This window comes from Leptosomus discolor, chromosome 9 (assembly GCF_034619465.1).
Source record: "Leptosomus discolor isolate bLepDis1 chromosome 9, bLepDis1.hap2, whole genome shotgun sequence".
In the NCBI taxonomy this organism is placed as follows: Eukaryota; Metazoa; Chordata; class Aves; order Leptosomiformes; family Leptosomidae; genus Leptosomus; species Leptosomus discolor.
Window position 1 is genome coordinate 666,156 of NC_141399.1, and position 18,759 is coordinate 684,914.

General features: G+C 51.4%; 1 protein-coding gene across 1 annotated transcript; it reads right to left on the reverse strand.

The window, feature by feature from the left end:
* Window positions 1–117: 117 nt before the first annotated feature.
* LOC104353944 (cullin-associated NEDD8-dissociated protein 1) lies at window positions 118–18,633 on the reverse strand. The gene is made up of 15 exons (XM_086469777.1): window positions 18,566–18,633; window positions 16,096–16,239; window positions 14,557–14,711; window positions 12,770–12,893; window positions 11,869–12,125; window positions 11,145–11,250; window positions 10,316–10,464; window positions 8,303–8,595; window positions 6,831–6,972; window positions 4,082–5,587; window positions 3,633–3,728; window positions 2,813–2,982; window positions 2,530–2,694; window positions 1,723–1,830; window positions 118–1,505 (listed from the first exon to the last, which is right to left on the reverse strand). The coding sequence occupies exons 1-15, from the start codon at window positions 18,631–18,633 to the stop codon at window positions 1,278–1,280; spliced, it is 3,711 nt and encodes a 1,236-aa protein (XP_086325903.1). The 3' UTR covers window positions 118–1,277.
* Window positions 18,634–18,759: the final 126 nt, after the last annotated feature.

An 18,759-nucleotide genomic window follows, 5' to 3' on the forward strand; every position in this document is an offset into this window, starting at 1 on the left:
GCTGTGGCTCTGGCGTGAGCCCGGCTGCCCCAGGGCAGACTCGTAGCAGCGTGCTCGCTCGTGGCAGCGACTTGCAGTGTCACTGCCATAGCTGATGAACGCGGGAGTGCACACAGCTTCACAAGTACATTTTTATTTGTTAACCCTTCCAGCAAGGGCTGCACTTTCACACAGCACTATAAATACTCTTCACATCAACCACTCTGTCAAAAAAGGGGAAAGGAAAGCTTGTTACAGCTCCGTGGCTACTAGGAGTGTGTCACGGTTCTCTTAACTTGCTGTTACATCCTCCCTGACTGCGAGGGCTTTTTCCCCCCCCCCCGTGCCCAGCAGGATCTGAACATGACAGCCGCTGACAGGAGGGGGCTGCCCGTGTGCCTGCACCTCCGGCAGGTGCCTTGCATTGCTCCCGCTGCCAACGCCTGCTTCCCCACAACGGCTGCTGCTGTTCAGCGACCAGATCTCGGCCTTCACGGCTGGTCGCTCCCCACAAACACGGAGCTGCTCACAGGGGGAAAGTTAAGCCAGAGTTAAACACAAAAGAGCAGCTCAGTGAGGTTCGTTACTGTCACGCAATCGAGCAGTCCTCTCTTGGAAGGCGGCTGGCTGAGGTACGCTGCACTCAAAACCCTAAAAGCAGAAGGCAAGCAAGGTCAATCGCTTCGTGTCCCCCCAGCGCCGCCAAAGCACCACACAATCGGTGCCCGTTCCATGGCCTGAACTCCAGCTGGGGGGTGGGGGGGTAACGCTGCCCCTGCAGCTGGGCCACTGCAAGTCCCTGCTTTTTGTCACGGGGCCTGTCCTTATGGTGCTTGTCACTAATGAAAGATGTGACTTCTAGTTTTCAGCCATGTTATTTAGTGAAACAATACAAATACATTCTTCAGGCGACTTGGGGGAGAAAGTGCATGTGCAGTGGTTAAAAAAACCCATTTTAAACGATTTTTCTTTGTACTGCGGTCAGGAAATACTGCAGGCAGTGGTTCCCGTTTCTCACGGAACCACGCTCAATCTCGATTGCTTTGTACGCCCCTTCAAAACTTGCTGAAAAATGAGCCCACCCATCTTCCGACCCCTCCCCTGCACCGGGACACATCTCCCTCCTCTCCTGTACCGGTACAGTTCAGCCAGGCGGCTGCTGGCACCAGCCCTTTCCTCCCGGCGGCACCCAGTGACTTGCAAGTCGCAGCTCGGGGACGTTCTGCCCTGGCCCGCCGAGCGTCTCCGTTGGGTTGATGCGTTGCGAGGGCAGGACAGTGGCAGTGAACTGGCAGATCTTAGCTCATGTCCATCGACTCCGGGGTGGGTAGGGAAGCAGAATCTTTCTGAATGCTCTCAAAAAGCGACGCCATTTCAGGATTGGATCTGATCTGAGACGAAAACTCGGCCATCGCTGGACTTTTCTCTACTTCAGGGATGGTCAGGAGAGCAGCTACCGCTCTCATGGCGGATCGCTTCAGCTCATCCTGCTTCTCAAACTCCTGTTTCACGGAACCAGCTTTCACCTGCCAATCCAAAGCACCGTTTTCAGTTGCGTTGAGAAAAGACAGTACAGGCACAAAGAACCGGGCACGCCAGCAGGGACGGAGCGGGCAGACTGTCTGCCAGCCGGAGGAGAGCGGGGAGCAGGCCACGCAGCAGCAGTGACAGAGAAGGCCAACGGCAGAGGTGGCTTTGGGGCAGAACCCGCTCCCACGTGCTGCGCTCTCTGCCCGATCTTACCTTCGTGGAGCAAGTTGCCCGGAGCGGCTCGATCAGTCGCTCGAGCCGCTGCAGCACGGCGCTGGGACAGAGCGTGGACAGCCGGGCCAACATGATGAACGTCAGCATCTGGACACGGGAGGAGAGAGAAAACGGGCGTCGCTTCCCTGCGCCCTCCGACCCGCAGGCCTAGAGCGCGGGTGTTCTCCCTGGGGTGTCACGCTGTACCCACGCGGTGGTGAGTGGCTCTGCACTTGTGCGAGGGATTTTGGTAAGAGCCTCGGTGGTATTCGAGACGCCCCCGCTGGCAGCCAAGGCGCAGGAGCTGCCCAGTTGGGCGCCAGCCTCAGGGGCGCGTGGTGCCGCGCTCTCGGTGGCTGTGAAGGGCCGGCAGCCCGAGAGGAACGGGGACTGCGCCCAGGGCTGCGGGGAGGGAAAGCAAGCGACAGTACGGAAGGGACGTAGCGCTTCCGACTAAGCTGTGAGGCCATCGGCAGTGACAGTGCTAAACCTTTTTTAACACAGCGTCACTGGCCCCGCTGCGCAAGTGACAACCATAAGCTTAAAGGCAGAACGAATTTATTTTAGGCTTTGGTAAATCTCCCACAAAACCAGCTACGTCCAGGTTGCGTTTCCAAGGCCACCACAGTCAAACTGGAGGTAGCCAGTGCCAGGTGAGAGGCTGCCGCAGCCGCAGAGCACAGGAACCGCAGGGCAGGAGCGCGCTGTGCTGTGGCGACACACCAGCTCCCTTCAACCCCAGGCCCCCGGAGCACGAATGACACCAGTGACGTCACCACCCTCCGGCAGTCAAAGCTCAGCACTCACCCGAATGTCATAGTGATCCTTCAGTCCATCCTCCACGTGGTTCAGGTACTCGTAGATATCCAGTCGGTCAAGGCAGCTCTCCAGCAGTGTGTACATGCATTCAAAAGCAGCCTTCCTCACGTCAAGGCCGTCATCCACTGTGTGCTTGAACGGCCCCATTTCTACCTTAAACGAGAAAAAAACCACCGCGGTCACCTAACAGCAGACAGGGCGACAGCTTCATCTCGGCTTCGCACGCACGGAGTCCGTGCCGCGCCGCCCCCAAGCCGACCTAGGGACGTACCTCCCGGATGAGCTCCCTTCTGACCTTCGTCTCGTTGTACAGGCTGGGCAGAACCGTGTTTAGCAACTCTCGGATTAAAGAAGGTTTGTTGTGAGCAGCAGAATTAAACAGGGCTAAAGCCACACGTCGCACATTCAGGTCTGGATCCTGAAGGGTTTTTAGGAAGTCGCCTGTGGGGTAAGAACACACCAGTCGGGCCGCTGCGGTGTTCTGGAAGTATTTTAGAAGTACATTTCAAGGAGCCTGGCTATGAAAGCACTTACCGTAAAGTACCTCTAGGGGCACAGTCTAACAGAGACATTGGAGATGCCTTCCCTCCCTCCCTTTGGGATGCAGTAAGTGGAAGGAACATGACTTTCCTGCATTTAAGCATGAAAACAAACCGCACGATTCTAGCTACCTCGTCCTAAAGTCAAATCAGAAGCTTTGGTGTTCGAGGAAGCTGGGTTTTGTTTTAGCCTGGCTCCAAAGCAGAAGGCCCAGTTTTATACCGCAGATCTGAGGTGCAGGCTCCCTAGAGGTAAGACCCTTTTAACATAGGTTGTATTTTCCAAGATCCTTGTCGTGAGATGCTTGAATCCTACGTTTAAATGCAAAAGGAACTCACGTTCCCTAAAACACTCTGTCAGCAACAGAACACGCCCAAGAGCAAGGCACCGCAGTACTTAACAAGGGCTCCTGGGGCAGTGTTGCTCTTCTCTGCCCAAAAGCAGAGAAACACATAAAAACTAACTGGATCAGATGAGGTTCACTAGGTGTGAAAAACGCCCGAGCTGCTGCTGACGCCCACCGTCTCCCGCTGCTGTTTGTGCCAGCCTACCTATGCAGCCTTTCAGGAGAGCATCGATGGGCTGAGGCTGGTCTGCGATGGTGAATTTGATTGCAGTCACCACCGTGCTCCGGGCGTGCGGAGAGGCTGCGACGGAGAGAAAAAACAGGGAAAGATCGAGAGACCAAATCATTGCAGTGACTTCGCAGCAGACTCTGGGTCACGTCACGCACACGTTGCAGAGGCAAGAGAACAGAGGCGCTGTCTTAACAACCTCCTTGTTTAAATCCTGCTCCCGCACAATCTCCACGTGCAGCCCCTGTTCCCAACGCCCCTGTGCAAGCCAGCGCTGCTCTGATCCCCCCTGCAGAGATCCCCCTTGTTTCCTTCTCGCCTCTGCAGACTGGCTTTGCTCCCTGCTGCACCCGCCAGCAGCTGACAAGAGGACTTCCCAGCAAGAGGCGGTGTTGCCCTGCTCTCACCATTGCCCTTGCCAGTACCTGATGTCAGCTGTTTCTTCAGCCGGGGCAGCAGCTCGGCAGGGTTCACCAAAGTCAGCTTCCCCAAGCACTCGGCCACCACGTTGCGCGTCCCTTCCTCCGCGCACTCGCAGTGCTTGAAAAGCAGAGCCCAGATATCTTCCACGTAAGGTTTGAGGCCATCGGCCGGGGAGGAGCTGATGACTTCCTTCAGCGAGTGCAGCAGGAGGTACTGTCGCTTGGGCTGGCTTCCGATCTCTTTCAGCATGAAGGGAAGATATTCCTTCAGATTTCCAACACTGATGTTGCCCAGTGCATAGGAAGCAGCGGATTTCACCTCCTCGCTGGGGGAAGTGAACGCTTCCAGGATGACGGCTTTGAGCTCCCTCTGAGCACTGAGGTTCGTGCTGCGCCCCATCTCTGCCAGGGAAAGGAAAGCTAGCACTTTAACGGCAGAGCTGGACCTGGGGCTCTTTACATCCTGGATAAACTGGCTGACGATCGCAGGGGCTTCCTTTGGGCAGGCTGAGGAAAGGGCGGCCACACACTTTGCCACAGAGTAATAGGCCTGTTTGTGCAACGTCACGGATGCCCCCGCTGAGCCCGAGGAGTAAACAGGCGCAGTCAGCTGCTTCATCAGCTCCGAGTAACCCACGGCGGCCGTCTTCGCCAGCACCAGCGCCTGGAAGAAGTCTATGATGGCGCTCAGCGCCCCTCCTTGGAGCAAAGGTGAGTGGACAAGCTGAAGGATTTCAGTGAGAACTGAACCGCTGATCTTGGAGGTGCAGGACGGATAAACCTTGGCCAAAGTAGTAAGGAACAGGATAGCCACCTGGGAAACGTGCATGTCGTTCTCAGTAATTAAAGCGGGCAGCTCCGTCAGGACAGACTCTATCATGGCAGGCTTGAGGCTGTCACTGTAGTTCTTCACCAGGATGTCCAGAGCAGTCAGAGTGCTCAGTTTCAAGGCACGTTGATTCTTTCTCAAGAAGGAAGCTAGAATGGGGAAACCTTCCCCTAGAATGGGTCTCAAGTCTATTTTAAGTGGAGAACTAGCAATTAAGGTTAATGCTTTGACTGTTGTCAATCTGGTGATTTCATTTTTGAGCCTCTCCAGAAATATCTTCAAGGTTGGCTGGAGATCAGTGCTTAAATGGTCTCCCAGGTTGTAAATAATTTGTCCCATGCAGGAGATAGCACGCTCTTTCACCTCCTGGTCGATGTCAGCTGCCTTCAGCCGCTTCAGAGTACCAGGGAAAAGGTCCTTCACGTAGGGCTTGGCATCAAAAGTGCAAGATTTGTCCAAAGGCCTGATAACTTTCACAAGTTGCTGAGTAACCAGCAGAGCTTCTGAAGTGATCTTATAAAAGGGGTCTCCAATGCAGGCCACAACCGGAGGTAACAGGCTTTTGATATGAGGATGAAACACCTCTGGCTGGTGGTTGCAAAGAAGAACGTGAAGGAAAGACAGCGTGTCGATCCTCATGTTGGAGGAGCTGGATTTATCGGCCAAGGAGAACACAATACCTGTGCAGAAGAGAAGAGAATGACTGCTGTCTGATTTCATCAAGTGGCTGTTATCATACCCCCCTCCCCCTCAAGGAAGGACACAGTTGGAATCGGTTTTCTTTCTTTCCTCTCCCCACCCAAAAGGTCCATGCCAACAGAGAGAGCTCCTCTCCTTGCCAACTTCCTGCTTTCCAGGAGGCGGCAGGTCAGACATAACTGGTGTTTGTGGCAGTCCTGGCCACAAAACCTTCTGAAGAAGTTAGTTCGAAAAAGCATTCTGGGTTGAGATAAGAAGGGATGGCTGGTCAAGTGCAAACAAGTATGACAAAATGGCAGGAAACTGAGACTGGGAAAGCCTCGTCTCCACAACAGGCATTCCAGGCAGCAGCAGTGCCCCTTCAGGAGTTTCTCCTTCATTCTTCTCTTGGAAGTCTTAACAAAAAAAAACCCACAACCCAAACACAACCAAGAAGCAGGGCTCTATGTTTATCGAGTTTTACAGCTTGTTAGTATTGTTTGGAACGCAACTAAAGACGACTGGCCTTTGCAGAAAGGAGGTGCTTTCAAGTCCAATTTCTGTGGCACATATTTAAGTTTCCCCAAAGACTTAATGAGAAACATCCACGACAATGCTTGCCACCCCTGAAGTCACGCCTGCCTCTTGGCTTGAATGGTTTTTTTCAATCTATTCATTCGTAAGAGGGAAGTGCACGTATCTGGCCCAGGGACAACCACGGGAGGCTTTTTTTATATTTACGATACAGTCCCACCGAGAGCAAAGGCAGGACCTCAGTTATGAGCCTTTTGGCAGTGGGATGCTGCAGGAGCCTCCAGGCAGGAAAGCTCAGAGAAAAACGTGGCCGTGCAAATTACATAACTGGACAAGACCAATGACTTTTTTTAAATGCCACTGCATTTTGTAAAAGAAAACGTCACTCGTGTTACTGATCTCAGCGGGCTAACAGCGTAATTCCAGCCCATTTCAAAGGAGGCTGGAACAGGCCTTCCCAACAGCGTCTCTTCAGGGGACTGTGCCATGAACTTGATCTTCTTACCACGGCCTTCAGTGGTAGACAGAAGCCAGGGCTGATCTGGGAGCTGTTTAGCACATCAACACAGAGCAGAACTTGATGGGTACGTCCTGACGCTGAGCAGAGTGGCGCACAGGAATAAAACCAGAACAGGCAGGCAAGGAGCACACGTGTTTGGAGCGGATTAAGCCAACCCCGCTCCTCCACCCCCAGCCCACGGACAAGTTTACCAGGGACGAGCGCAGGGATGTGATCTGCCAGGCAGCCAGGAAGAACATTGGCCAGTTCCGTCAGGAGGCTGAAACAACCCTGCCTTGATTTGATACTCTTCTCTCTGAGCTGCTTGTGCAAGGCCTTGACGATCTTGGGGACCTGCAGTTTGGAAAAGAAAACCAGAAAGAAACACACCGGTCATCCTAGCTGCCAGGGCTGCGCAGAGCTGTGCTCCCGGAGCAGCCTGCTCAGCTGAGCCAGAGGCACCACCAGGAGAACTAACAGGGGGCAGCAAGAGGCAGCGCACCCGCTCGCCAGAGGAGAACAGACTCGGGACAGGTTACAGGACAGTGCATGTGAAGAAAGACGCATGAACAGAAGCGTGGGAGGGGACATTACTCTTCTCCTAAGCAGCCTTTCCTGAAGTTGATGTTACCCCTAACACAGAAGCTTAAAGAAACACACCAAAATGATCAGACTGGGACACGCTGCTATAGGAGCTTAGAGTTTTACGATTCCTTCCTGGTCTGCTGTTTAAGGATCTAGGCCCATCATTGTATTTAAACTTGGACGCCCTGCCAGTGCTTCAGTGAAATCAAAAAACAAACCACAGGGCTGAGGCGCAAGCTATTTAAATCAGTATCTCCTACACGCAAGATGATTAATCAGTGATGTAATGACATTTTGGCAGGGATTTTAACCCTCCCGATTCAACAGCTTGCCAGTCAGCAGCAGCACCAGCCAGAAAAAGCTGCTCTCACGGCCGTGCTGTTCTATAACCACATGGTCATTTCCAATGTTTCTTTGGTCATGTTCTAATGCCGTGTGTGGGCCAGCATCAGCAGGGATCCTGGGCTGGGCAGAGTCCTGATCAGCACGTGTGGCTAAACTATTCTGACTGTAATCACTCCAGCATATTTCTGAATCGAAGCAGCGTGTCAGAAAACCTGCTTCCACTACTGCTTGTTTGATCAGCAGAGACGTGCACACGGTGTGCACACCACAGCAAGCTACCCTGGAAGCCGCTGGCTGTTCTGCCACGATGAACCGAGCTCTCCTACGCCTGCCGACCAGATCCAAACCATACTGAGCTTCCAGTGACGTGCTCCGGTACGTTTCTAGCACCGTGTGTTCAATGAGTTTCCTGAGCAGCTGCTGGAGTAACTGTAAGGCAATGGACATTTCACCCGAAGGCTACCGGTATGGTGCCCACCGGCAAACCCGTGCCAGAGCCCGCGGTGGGGGGCAATGCAGGCTGTACCCTAGTGAGAGGTACGGAGAGAGCTCGGCGCTCCCTCTCCGGGAATGGTGGCAGACAAACAGGGAACGGTCAGCCCTCGGGATCTGGTCCCCTCCGGTGGCGTGCCCAAGGGCTCCTTCAGCTACCTGTATGCCCAAGGTTAACCACTAGGCACATTCACCGGCGGCACGGTACCCACGTCTCTTCACTGCTTTCTGATTTAACCCAGCCCACCACCTCCTCACGCACCTGGTTCTGAAGCATTGTCAGGGGAACGTCGTCTTTGCCAGAGGCATCTGGAGCGTGCAGCCAGCTCTGGATGGGCAGCGTTTGCTTCAGCAAGGCGATGTAAGCGCTGAAGATGTCAGCTTTGACATTCTCCTCCCTCTCTTTGAATCTGCTTATCAAGACCGGGGAAAGAGTTTTGTAGAAGTCCTGAAGGAGATCGTGCCGGCTGCTGACGATGGCCTCCAGGCACTTCGCTGCAGACCTGCGGACCTTCCAGCTGATGTCATCATCATCACTGTACTCATCATCGCTTTCTGGAAAGAAGTCAAGGGGAGACAAGACACATCATTATGAGAAAACCAGAACTAGAAGATCACTTGATCCTCAGAGCTTCCCTCTCCAGCTGACCAGACAAACAGATGCCAGTAACTCACACATCTGGGAACATGAAGTTGGCCAGAACAGCCTGTCCCTACAGAGGTCATTACCAGCCAGTATGGTCCAGGGCTGCCCTGTGTCAGATTCTTCTGTTCTAAGAAAGAGCTGACAGAGAATAAACCTACCCTTACTGGCTGCTTCAGCTCAGGCATCAAGGCTTTTGTTTTGAAGGGAGAATGAGGTTCCCAGATTTTAAAGCCAAAAATACGTAAATATTTGTCTTAGCAATTCCTGAAAGGCACAAAAGAGCGTAACAATTTACCATGTTATCGGCAGAACATTTAACATATTCTCCAGGAAACTGGCCAGGATCCTACCCCAATTAGCACAAAAGGAAACAAAAATGCCTTTCTTCCAAGGTACTTGTTCTGACTTCTGCTCTTAGCTGCCACACTACCGGCAGCTGTAAATAGAGACACTATGAAGTGTCGTCTAAGGCATTAAAGATACCCCTCCTACCTGACCAAGGCTCGACATCCACCTCAAAGTAAACATGATTCAGAAAATAAATGAAAGGCCTCATTTGATGACAGTACCAGATTGCTTTCACTGATGACTAAGATGTTTTTAGTGGTGGCACTTCTAAGTGTTCACGACTGTAGCTTTGCTCTCTTCTGCTATGAAGTAGTAAAAAAAAAAAGCTACTAACAGACTAGGAGACACAGAGGTAAGAGGCAGCAATGCAGAACCCAAGAAAAAGCTGCAGCCTGACAAAGCAGCATGGTTCTGACACGCCCTGGCAGGGGTGCTGGCTGCTGCAGCCTGGAAGTGCTGCTTGCTTGCCTGACCTCCCCTGCGACCAGGACAAACAGGAGCTTGTCAGTCTTGTACGTCAGTGAGACCACATCCAAGATTTCCAACTCCTTTTCTACCCAGAGTAAGCTACAAATGCTGGCTAGCTGCTGGTTAGAAAAGGCTCTCACATAAGCCTAAGCCTACTAGAGCTAAACTCCAAGGACAGACACGGATCCGTGTTACAGCTGCATTCAAACGCTTGGTGCCACCACCTGAAACCAGGACAAGCCCGAAAGCAGCAAGAACAGCAGCGTTCACACCTCCCCTTGAAGAACAACCCGTGCCTGCCAAGTCAGCTACTCGGAGCAGGGGTCCGAGGTCTGCCTGGCCGGCTGCAAGCAGCGCCGGCACCTCTGGCAGCACAAGGGAGCGTTTCCAACCATCAGCAGGGCAAAGCGGTTGCTCCTCAGGATCTCCAGTGTTAAGCCTGGCTGCTTGCTGGATGTGCTCTAAGAAACTTCTGCACTCTGCAGGCACAGGAAAAACTGTGCTTCCTGGGTCCAGCTCTCCACTAAGCTCGGTCAGACTTCAAGTTTCAGTGTTTTCGCTGTCGCCTAAGGCAGGCAGAGAGATCCGAGGACCTTGTCAGAAAAACATACAACTAACAAACTCAGAATTACTGCTGGAACTTTGCACATGCAGCTATGTTATTACCACTGGTAAATTAAAATAACACATTTAAAAGAACTGACTGTCTTGAAGCAGATCTGAAAAGTAACATCACAGAGGGTGAGAAAGCAGGAAGGGGAGAAATGTTAATCCAGTGTTCTGCTGAGCACAGTCATCCTCACAAGCAGGCACCTTGCTCTTCATCCTCCCCATTTTCAGTTTCCATCATCTCTTCCTCTTCCTCCTCCTCATTATCATAGTTGTAGTTTGGGTCAAAGGTGATGTACTTCAAACATAACCCCATCACATTAGGGAGGTGAGGGTCAATTTCCTTTGGGCACCTATCACAACAAATACAAATCCTAAGGGTTAATGAATTAAAGACTAAGCTATTTTAAATACCCAAATAATACAATTAAACTCAAAAGGATCCCCAAATGCTTTGCAGACTATATGAACATTTTGCTAGCATGAGTTAAACCAGAGCTGCTCCCTCCTGCTGTGCACGAAGCAAGACCACATTCCCCTGGGGAGGATGCAATGACTTCTGTAAGGAAAAATAATAAATTGCCTTCACCACCTGGCTGAATCCTCCCTTCATGGGAGAAAACCTTGGCAGCTCGCAGAGCTCCTTTTCCAAGACAAGCAGTAAACATTTGACCAAACAACACGAGAGCTGCAGCTCAGCAGCTCTTCTGCCTGAGCTCCCTTCCTGCCTCCCACTCCCTCCACACAGCAGGAGTGAGGCAGCTCCCTCTTGCTGAGGAGCCCTCCAAGGACAAGGACAACTCCTGCTCCTGCAAAACCAATACAGAAACGCAGTCTCACATGTTGAGGTAAAATAGCTCATAACTCAAGCCCAGCTCTGCATGTGAAGAAGAGATTTCATCTGTGAGCTGTCTTTCCCAACAGGAAGGCGCATAGGAAGGTACTCGGCCCTGGATGCTGAACGTCTAGATATTCACACCAGGAGGACACTGAGGCACAGGGTGGTGAGCAGCTGTTCCTCAAGGGCACACACCTTCTCACAAAAGACTCGAAGGCCTGAAAGCAGTACTCTCTCAGCTCGTCATCTTCCACATTACAGTACTGAACAATCAGAGGAATTATCTTCTCCAGATGTTCTCCTGGGAAAGACAAAGGAAGCAGCAGTGAAAAATCTTTCCAGCCTTCACTCATCCGAGCAGCTAACTGCTCAGCCACCTGCCGCTTCCTTTGTGTGCCTGGCAGAGCATTCCCCCCCCGGGCCTCACGGGCAGGGAGCCAGCAGCCCACCAAAGACCAGCCTTGCAGGGATTTTCAGCAGGCAACCCCAGCTCCCTGTCTTCAGACCCTCGTTGGGATTTATCATGGCAAGAGCTGTGATTAGAGATCTTCTAGGACCTAATCTCAGCTCTGGCAGATCTTTTAGGCAAGTAATACGATATGCTGCCCTCCATTTCTCCTCTCATTTAAAATGGGGTGAATCCACTGACCTAATTCACAGAGGTGTTAATTCAGACCAAGAAGGTGCTCCAAGACCTTGAGATGAAATCACTACAGAAGGGCAGCCAGAGAGTTCCTCTGGTGTCTCCTCCCTTCCAAGTGGAGATCAGAAAGCCAGGTCAGGACCACAGAGGGAATCACAAAGCACAAGCCACTCATACGTTAGGAACAGAGCGAGCACGCTCTTACCACTGTCAGGAGCTGCTCTAAAGCACACGCCATGCATGTTTCCCAGCGTCATTTCAAGCGGCTCATCCTACCTATGCGGTGTCCAGCCTGCCTACTCATGCCAGCGACACACTGAATGTATGTCCTGGTAGTGGAAGTAGACTCGTTCCTCTTCAGCTCAGCAAGCAGATGCTCGGTGAGCTCTGCGAAGATGCTTCCGCTGCAGGTCAAGACAAGGTGACCCAAGGCAATGATGGCCCTTTTACGTACTGCCAGCCTGGGGCTCGTCAGCTGGGGTAGGAGGCAGTTCAGGATGGAGGAATGGAAAGAGTAGAGCGTCCCCCCTAGTCTGCAATCAACAGAACAAGGCAGAAGTTGAAAGTAAAAGCTTCAGAGACAAAGCCCTCTTGCCAGCAAAAAACGCGAATATCCTTCAGCTATGAAGACCTCATGCATGTCGTGGGGAGGGGGAGGAAAAGGGTGGGTTTGGCATTTTGGTCTGAACACTGACTTGCTCTGGAGAACACAGGGAGAGGTGATTTGTCTCCATCACAGAGGAGTTTGAGTGTGTCCTTCTGCATGACCCGGGGGTCTGTCGGTCATTTCCTGCGTGCAGTGACACACGACACTGTCACTCTGACTCAGGTAACAGGAGAAAGAGACAGCCAGGGAAAAAAATGCATGTGCCATCAGCTCACAGGGCTAAAATAAACTTCCCTGCTCTGCCCTCTCCCTCCCCACATGTGTTTGGACCGAGCCTCCCTGGGATCTGTCACCAGTGTTACTGCTGTTCCCAAGCACAGAAGGGCTCAGCGTGTCATCTCTCACCCCTGCTGGGGAAGCTGCTCTGCTAGATATTCCCCAGTGGCAGCCAACCCAAATCCTTTATTTTTAAGTCCTTGTAGTAGGATTAGGGAAATACAGAAATCAAAAGCAAGCGCATACATGCAGCCCCCTGCAGTACAAGGCTGCCAGAAGGAAATCCTTTGGTACCTGCTCAGCATATCTGACAGGATGTCAAGAGCCTCCAGCTGCACAGAGACATCCTCCTGCTTGCCAATGGCTCCTGTCAGCTGGGCTGTGATCTTTTTGCACACATTTGCTGTCATGGTGGAGCCTGCAGGAGAGAGATTTTTCCCCCACTGTCAGTTAAAAAGAAGTCTTTTTACTGCTGAGAACCATTCAATCCCTCCTACATTAAAAAAAAAAAAGAAATCACCACTGGGAGACCTACCCAGAACAGCAGTCAACTAGCTTTTGTTTGAGATGGTGGATGCACGCTGCAGACGGCAAGGTAACTTCCTCGGCGGTGTGATCATGAACTATTTGGTAGAAGCTTCTCTTCTCAGAGTGTCTTTTACCCTTAAACACCCTGGCTGTTGCACAGGCAGCTCCTAGGCCCATGCAATGCAGGGAGTAGAGCTGGATAGAAGTTTCTGGCATTTTTCCCCCATTTTTAACTTGAAAATGTTCCATTTCAACAAACTGAGGTTTTCTTGGTAGGAAGAGCAGTCTTGACAGAAACTTTGTCAGCTCCATGATGAAATTTAAGGGTAGAACTAGATAAATCTGTCTCAAAATAATATAGAACCCCGGTTCAAGAACGTGTTCAGGTTACAACCAATCTAGAACCTCAGTCTCCTGCACTCCAGATCAACGTCTCGATATCAGTTTAATCTTTGTGCTGGGGTGTGCCTGTCCCAATACTGATTTTTGTTGTGGGTTTTTTCCCCAGTTGGTTCAGTGCAAAGCATAAACAGCTTTAAATTCCACAAAAGTTTCAGAGAAAGGGACAATTGCTCCCACACGTTCTGAACAACCTCCGTGATGCAACAGAGATAAAGCAAAAGTGGAACATCCTAGGAGCACCATTAACTGCTGTACAACACCGACAAAGGAGCCTGCCTCGGGCACACGCTGCCTCTTGGACAGGGGCAGATGTCCAACTTTTCCTTTTGCAGCAAACCCACGCTGCTTTTGCTGCCTTCTACTCACACAGTGTCAATCCCAACCCTTAAGGAGATGACTTATCTGTCGCTACCCTAAAACAGCTTCAGTTCATGTGTTGATGTTAAATAAAGAATTCTGAAAGGGTGTTTCTCAAAGGCGTAACATTTTGCAGAAATGGAGAGAGGAGTTCAGCAAGTGTTTGCATACTAACTCTAGTTCTCCTCCCACCCTAAAATCCAGCAGCCTGGCAGCACTGCCACAGCCACCTGCCAGGAAGGAACAACGGACACAGGAGATGGCTGCAGAGGAAACTTAAATCTCTGTGAGCCTCGGGTGTCTCCTGAATAGCCGGTGCATTTTTGGGATGCGTATTTCTCAACCCAGGAGCAGCAGCCAGGGTGGCTGAGGCAGGCAGAAGACCTGGTCCCGCTGGGCTGCGGACGGGAGGTGGTGCAGTGCTGGCACTGCGGAGACCGCAGAGGGTAGTGGCATTGCTGACGTGGGGACCGATGGCCCCGCCAGACCGACTGAACAGCAGTGCCCTGACGCACGCTGAAGGCTTTAGGACTGCCGCACACATCGATGGGTTGCTCCAAGAACTCAGATGCAGTTTCAGGCCTAAGTATCCCCCGGGCGACCAGCTGAAGTTTTCATTTCACCCCATCTTTAATAACATCGGTGCCTCAGCTTCTACGGTCTCTCCTGATTTCACTAGTTGTCCTCTAGCAGGTGAATACAGAATCTGTAACTTTCAGGCTCTGAACGACACGCCTTCCTCCGTTTCCCAATTGAACATACCCCAGTCTGACAATCAGGGATGGGCGCTTTACCTGCAGAAGCTGGCGGCAGCTCAGAGATGACCGTTTTCAGGCCAATGCTGGAGATATCCCGCAGCTGCTCCTTGTCCGACAACATGTTGGTACACAGCGTATCCACGATGGTCTCCACCTGGTACTCCTTCACTTTGCCAACCAGCGGGCCCAGGCTGTGGGAGGAGAAGCCAGTCAGGGATGGAAGAGGATGTCTCCACCATCAGGAGGGATGCTCAGGCTCACTCCTCCTGAAGGGCAGCTCAGCCTCAAGTGCAAATATTACCAGAACACCGGTACCGAGCACTGATACCCTGCAGCACACGCCGTGTCCCCAGGCTTATGGACCCTGCATTGTTGCCTCAGTTAACTCTGGATCAGACTGCAGTGGATTTTAGATCAGATTTGTAGGAAGACATTTCACATCAGCTACTGCAAACATGAGGCCAGTTAAGATCTTACTGGAAGGAGCAGCTCAGAAATCATGAGACAAAGAATCTGGACTAAAGCAACCACGTTACACAGAGTAATGGTAAAATCTACAGTCAGGTTTCGGGGAAAAAAAAAAACCAAACAAAAAATTTTGCTTACAAAATGTTGTACTTACAACCACTTTGCTTTAAAAAACAGAATAAACAAACACAAAGCAGGCATAGACAGGAACAGGTCCAGAAAAAGCCGTGACAGTGGGAATCAAAAAGAAAGGGCCAAAGGTCACAGGGAAAGTACAGGGAGAGAAGCAGAATGTGGTTAAAAAGGGGGGAATATGAGTAAGATCCACAGCAGTAAAGCATACAGGAACCCACAGTTGTCTTTAAATGGCCCACCTTTGCGGAGCCCTGTGCCTGAACTGACCCATTCAGTTGCCTTTCTAGAATGAACACTTGATTTAGACACGCTGGGGGAACGAGACGGGAAAGAACATGTCAGTAGAGGATCACTTCATCAGATGATTCAGTCATAAAGGAACCCTCTGCCTTTTTCATTTGGATTAAAAAAAAAAAAAACGGTCAAAGGCAAAGCAACGGCACAGGCTACACTTGGAGTCGAAGTGGGTGAAAAAACCCAAGTGCATTATAACCTTTAATGAAAATGCCCTTGAAGAGTAGGATTGGGACCTGAAACTCAAACGCCACTTTTGAAGGGCTGCCCGTGTTTAGTGCCACCCCTGTCAAAGACAGGACCACTGGGAAATTCAGTGCTGGATTTCAAAGCCCGAGAAAGGAGAGGAATTCGATTCCCAAAATTTTAACCCGGGCTTCTCTCTGAAGAAATAACATCTTGGGCACGCTACTTTTGATAAGGTAAGATCCATAGCACAAACACTGAACTACTTCCAAAACCACCTGCTGGTTCTACAAAGACACCCCTATGCTCGCCCTTTCTGGATATCAACAGAAACAAACCGCTGTGCCTGGTGCGAGCGGCCAAGCCCCTGCAGAGGGAGGTTCGAGGAAGGTGCCTCCACCGCCGGGCCAGGCTCCACGCTGAGCACCCTCTGCCGCCTGCGCCAGCTCTATCCCTGCTGGGGAATAGGGTCATTACTGCCGAGGCTCTTACCACTTGACAGCAAGGTTCTGAACTTCCCCATTTTTGTCCTCCAGCAATTTCAAAAGCATTTTCACCACCTTTTTCTCGCTGTCTTCATCTAGTTTTATCGAATCTTTCTGCAGTTCCATCATCAGGTCGTTTGTGGCCATAAACCTGCAAGAACATACAGCAACAGTGGCTTGGCTGATCCACGGACACAAAGGCGCTTCCTTCACGTCACTCTGGATGAAACTTGACAACCAGTCCTTGTAAGAAAACACATTTTCAAAGAGTAACTTGCAACCCTTTACACTGGCCTGAAAAATAAGGTACAAAGAATTTTTACTTTATCTTACAAGTGGGAAACTCAGATAGAGGTAGCTGGTGAAAAGACTTTAGCAAAGGAACCTGTGAAAATGAGAAATGTATGTTCCCTCCTCTCCTTAAAATACCTAACAGGAATGGTGTAAACTAAAACTCTAAAATTGGCACCCACTTGTGTATTTTTTGTCAGTCACTAAATCAGTTAACAATGCTAAAGTAAAAAAGTCATGGTGGGTTTTTTTCAGCAATTGCCTGGCCTAGGTAAACCAGTCTGGGGTCTCAGAACATACTTGAGACTGTTCTTTCTGGCTTATTTAGCAATGATAGTATGATCCTACACATGGAGAAGGTCTAGCAAGCCCAAAAATGAAAAATAAAGTCATGACTCCATGCAAACTAGGCCTTAGAAGGTCCCTAGACTGTATTTAGATTGCTATAAGCAAAACCAAGCAGTTATTTCTTATTCCAGCTTAGAAGGAAAAACAAACTCCCAGCTGACTGTTAGTCAATGTAATTACCGAACAGGGACAATGTCAAAAGGGAAATTGAGATGTTTGGGAAACGTCTGTCCTCCTGGGAGCAGCAAATGTAAAAGGTGCTGGTGTAGCAGTCTGAGGCTCTGAGAAATCTGAGTGTGGTTATCGTGTATTAGATGCTTTCTAATGTTAGCCCCAGCCCAGGGATGGATGTCTAAAAGGAACCACAGAGAAGCTCTTGCCTCTCATTTACCAAATGACACCTCCACTTTAAATTAGGCTCTGATGTAACGCGTTCAGCATGTAAGAGCCCTCGTGTGCCAGGGACACATTTGAGTCTTCAATCTGCAAGCCCGTTCTTGGGTAGCAACTGGGTACACGGGGAACGAGGGCCTGCTGCAGTGTTAAGAAAGCCAGCCCGAAACCCAAATGGGAAAAACAGAGGGACTCTGCCCTGTAACGTTAACACTGTGCAGCCTATTTCCGATCCTGCAAGAGGTGCTATGCTGCACTCGCAGTCCAACATCTGCACAAAACAGGCATGACCAATTATGGCCACAGGCTGAGCAGAGTCTGCCGTGGCAACACCACATCCAGCTTTCCACTCGCTACCTGCTGCCATCCTGCCCGCAGCCCCCTTGGAAACTGGCACATGTATCCGTCTGTGAGAGGGAAGCACATGAAACCGGGTCCTGTAACCAGTCATGCAGCTGAGGACAGACAACGGGCTCACGTTTGACTGTGTGCTGGGAGGAAATGGCCCTGGAACACCTCTGTAACTTGACACATGCCCTGTGTTGGGCACATCTGGTTTAGAGTATTAACTGTCAATTCTTTGAACTGTTTTTGCGACTACTCTTGCACAGACTTCTTAAAAAAGTACCTATTTTAACAACAGAAAAACATCAGCAGCCTGTGCAAAAAATCAACCTACTTTTAGGATATTACTAACCCCTCTCTTCTAAAAGACCTCAAAATATCAAGTCTGGCACAAATGTTACCTTCCAGGTTGATAGTGAGAGAACGATATGCTCATGGGTGAAATCTTTCATACTTGTTAGTTTTACCAATTTTTTATGGAGTGCCTTAAGTATCAAGCCGCCGGACACAATCCTACAAAGATGTCAATATTTTCTGCTGACATAAAGAGAATAAATGAATCCTAGTACTGTCCGGGAGGCACATTTTCCCACCCACAGAAGTAGTTCTTAAACCAATCTAGCAGAGGCAGCCCCTGCAGCGCCTATCACCCGGGTGACACGGTGCTCAGAGCGGTGCCTCAGCCCTTCTAGCGCAGTGACCACCCACCCTCCTAGCGGAGAAACAAACTAAAAAGTATTTCAGCATTTTTGCTACGACGTTCTTCATCCGCAAAACAAGTCAGAATGTCAAGTCTAGCCGTCCAGACTTTTCCTCCCCCTTCCACTCCCACCGTGCAGCAATCCCGACGCGGGACGGGAACGCCAGTTTCTCTACCTGCCCCCCAGGCAGAACACGGTAAATAAACCCCAGTAACGCCGCGGACACAGAAACACCCTGCCCGCCCGCAGCTGGACTGTACCCGGCAGCCGGTCGGGGGCACCGTGCCCGCTCCTGGCGCGGAGGGAACCCGCCGGTGCGGAACCCCCGTCCGTGCAGCCCCCCCCCCCCCCCCCCCCCCGGGGCACCAAGACGCCCTCCCCGGGCGCTGCCGCCCGCACCTGAAGTCCTTGTCCGTGGAGGTCATCTTCTCCAGCAGGCTGGAGATGTGGTACGAGACGCTGGCCATCGCGGCGGCGGCGCCGGGGCTGCGCGGGAAGATGGCGGCGGGCGCAGGTGCCGGGGTCGCGCCGCCGCCGCCTCCCGCCCGCTCCCCTCAGGGCCGCCGTCGGCCGGGCGCCCCCCCGAGGCGGCG

Bases quoted from the DNA above. Each gene is read 5' to 3' on its own strand.
- LOC104353944 (XM_086469777.1), bottom strand. From the start codon at position 18,633: ATGGCCAGCGTCTCGTACCACATCTCCAGCCTGCTGGAGAAGATGACC. The intron at 14,712-16,095 runs GTAAGAGCCTCG...CTCCTCCCACAG, and splicing joins CAGAACCTTGCTGTCAAGTG to CCTGGGCCCGCTGGTTGGCA. The intron at 6,973-8,302 runs GTGCGTGAGGAG...TCCAAACTGCAG, and splicing joins TGACAATGCTTCAGAACCAG to GTCCCCAAGATCGTCAAGGC.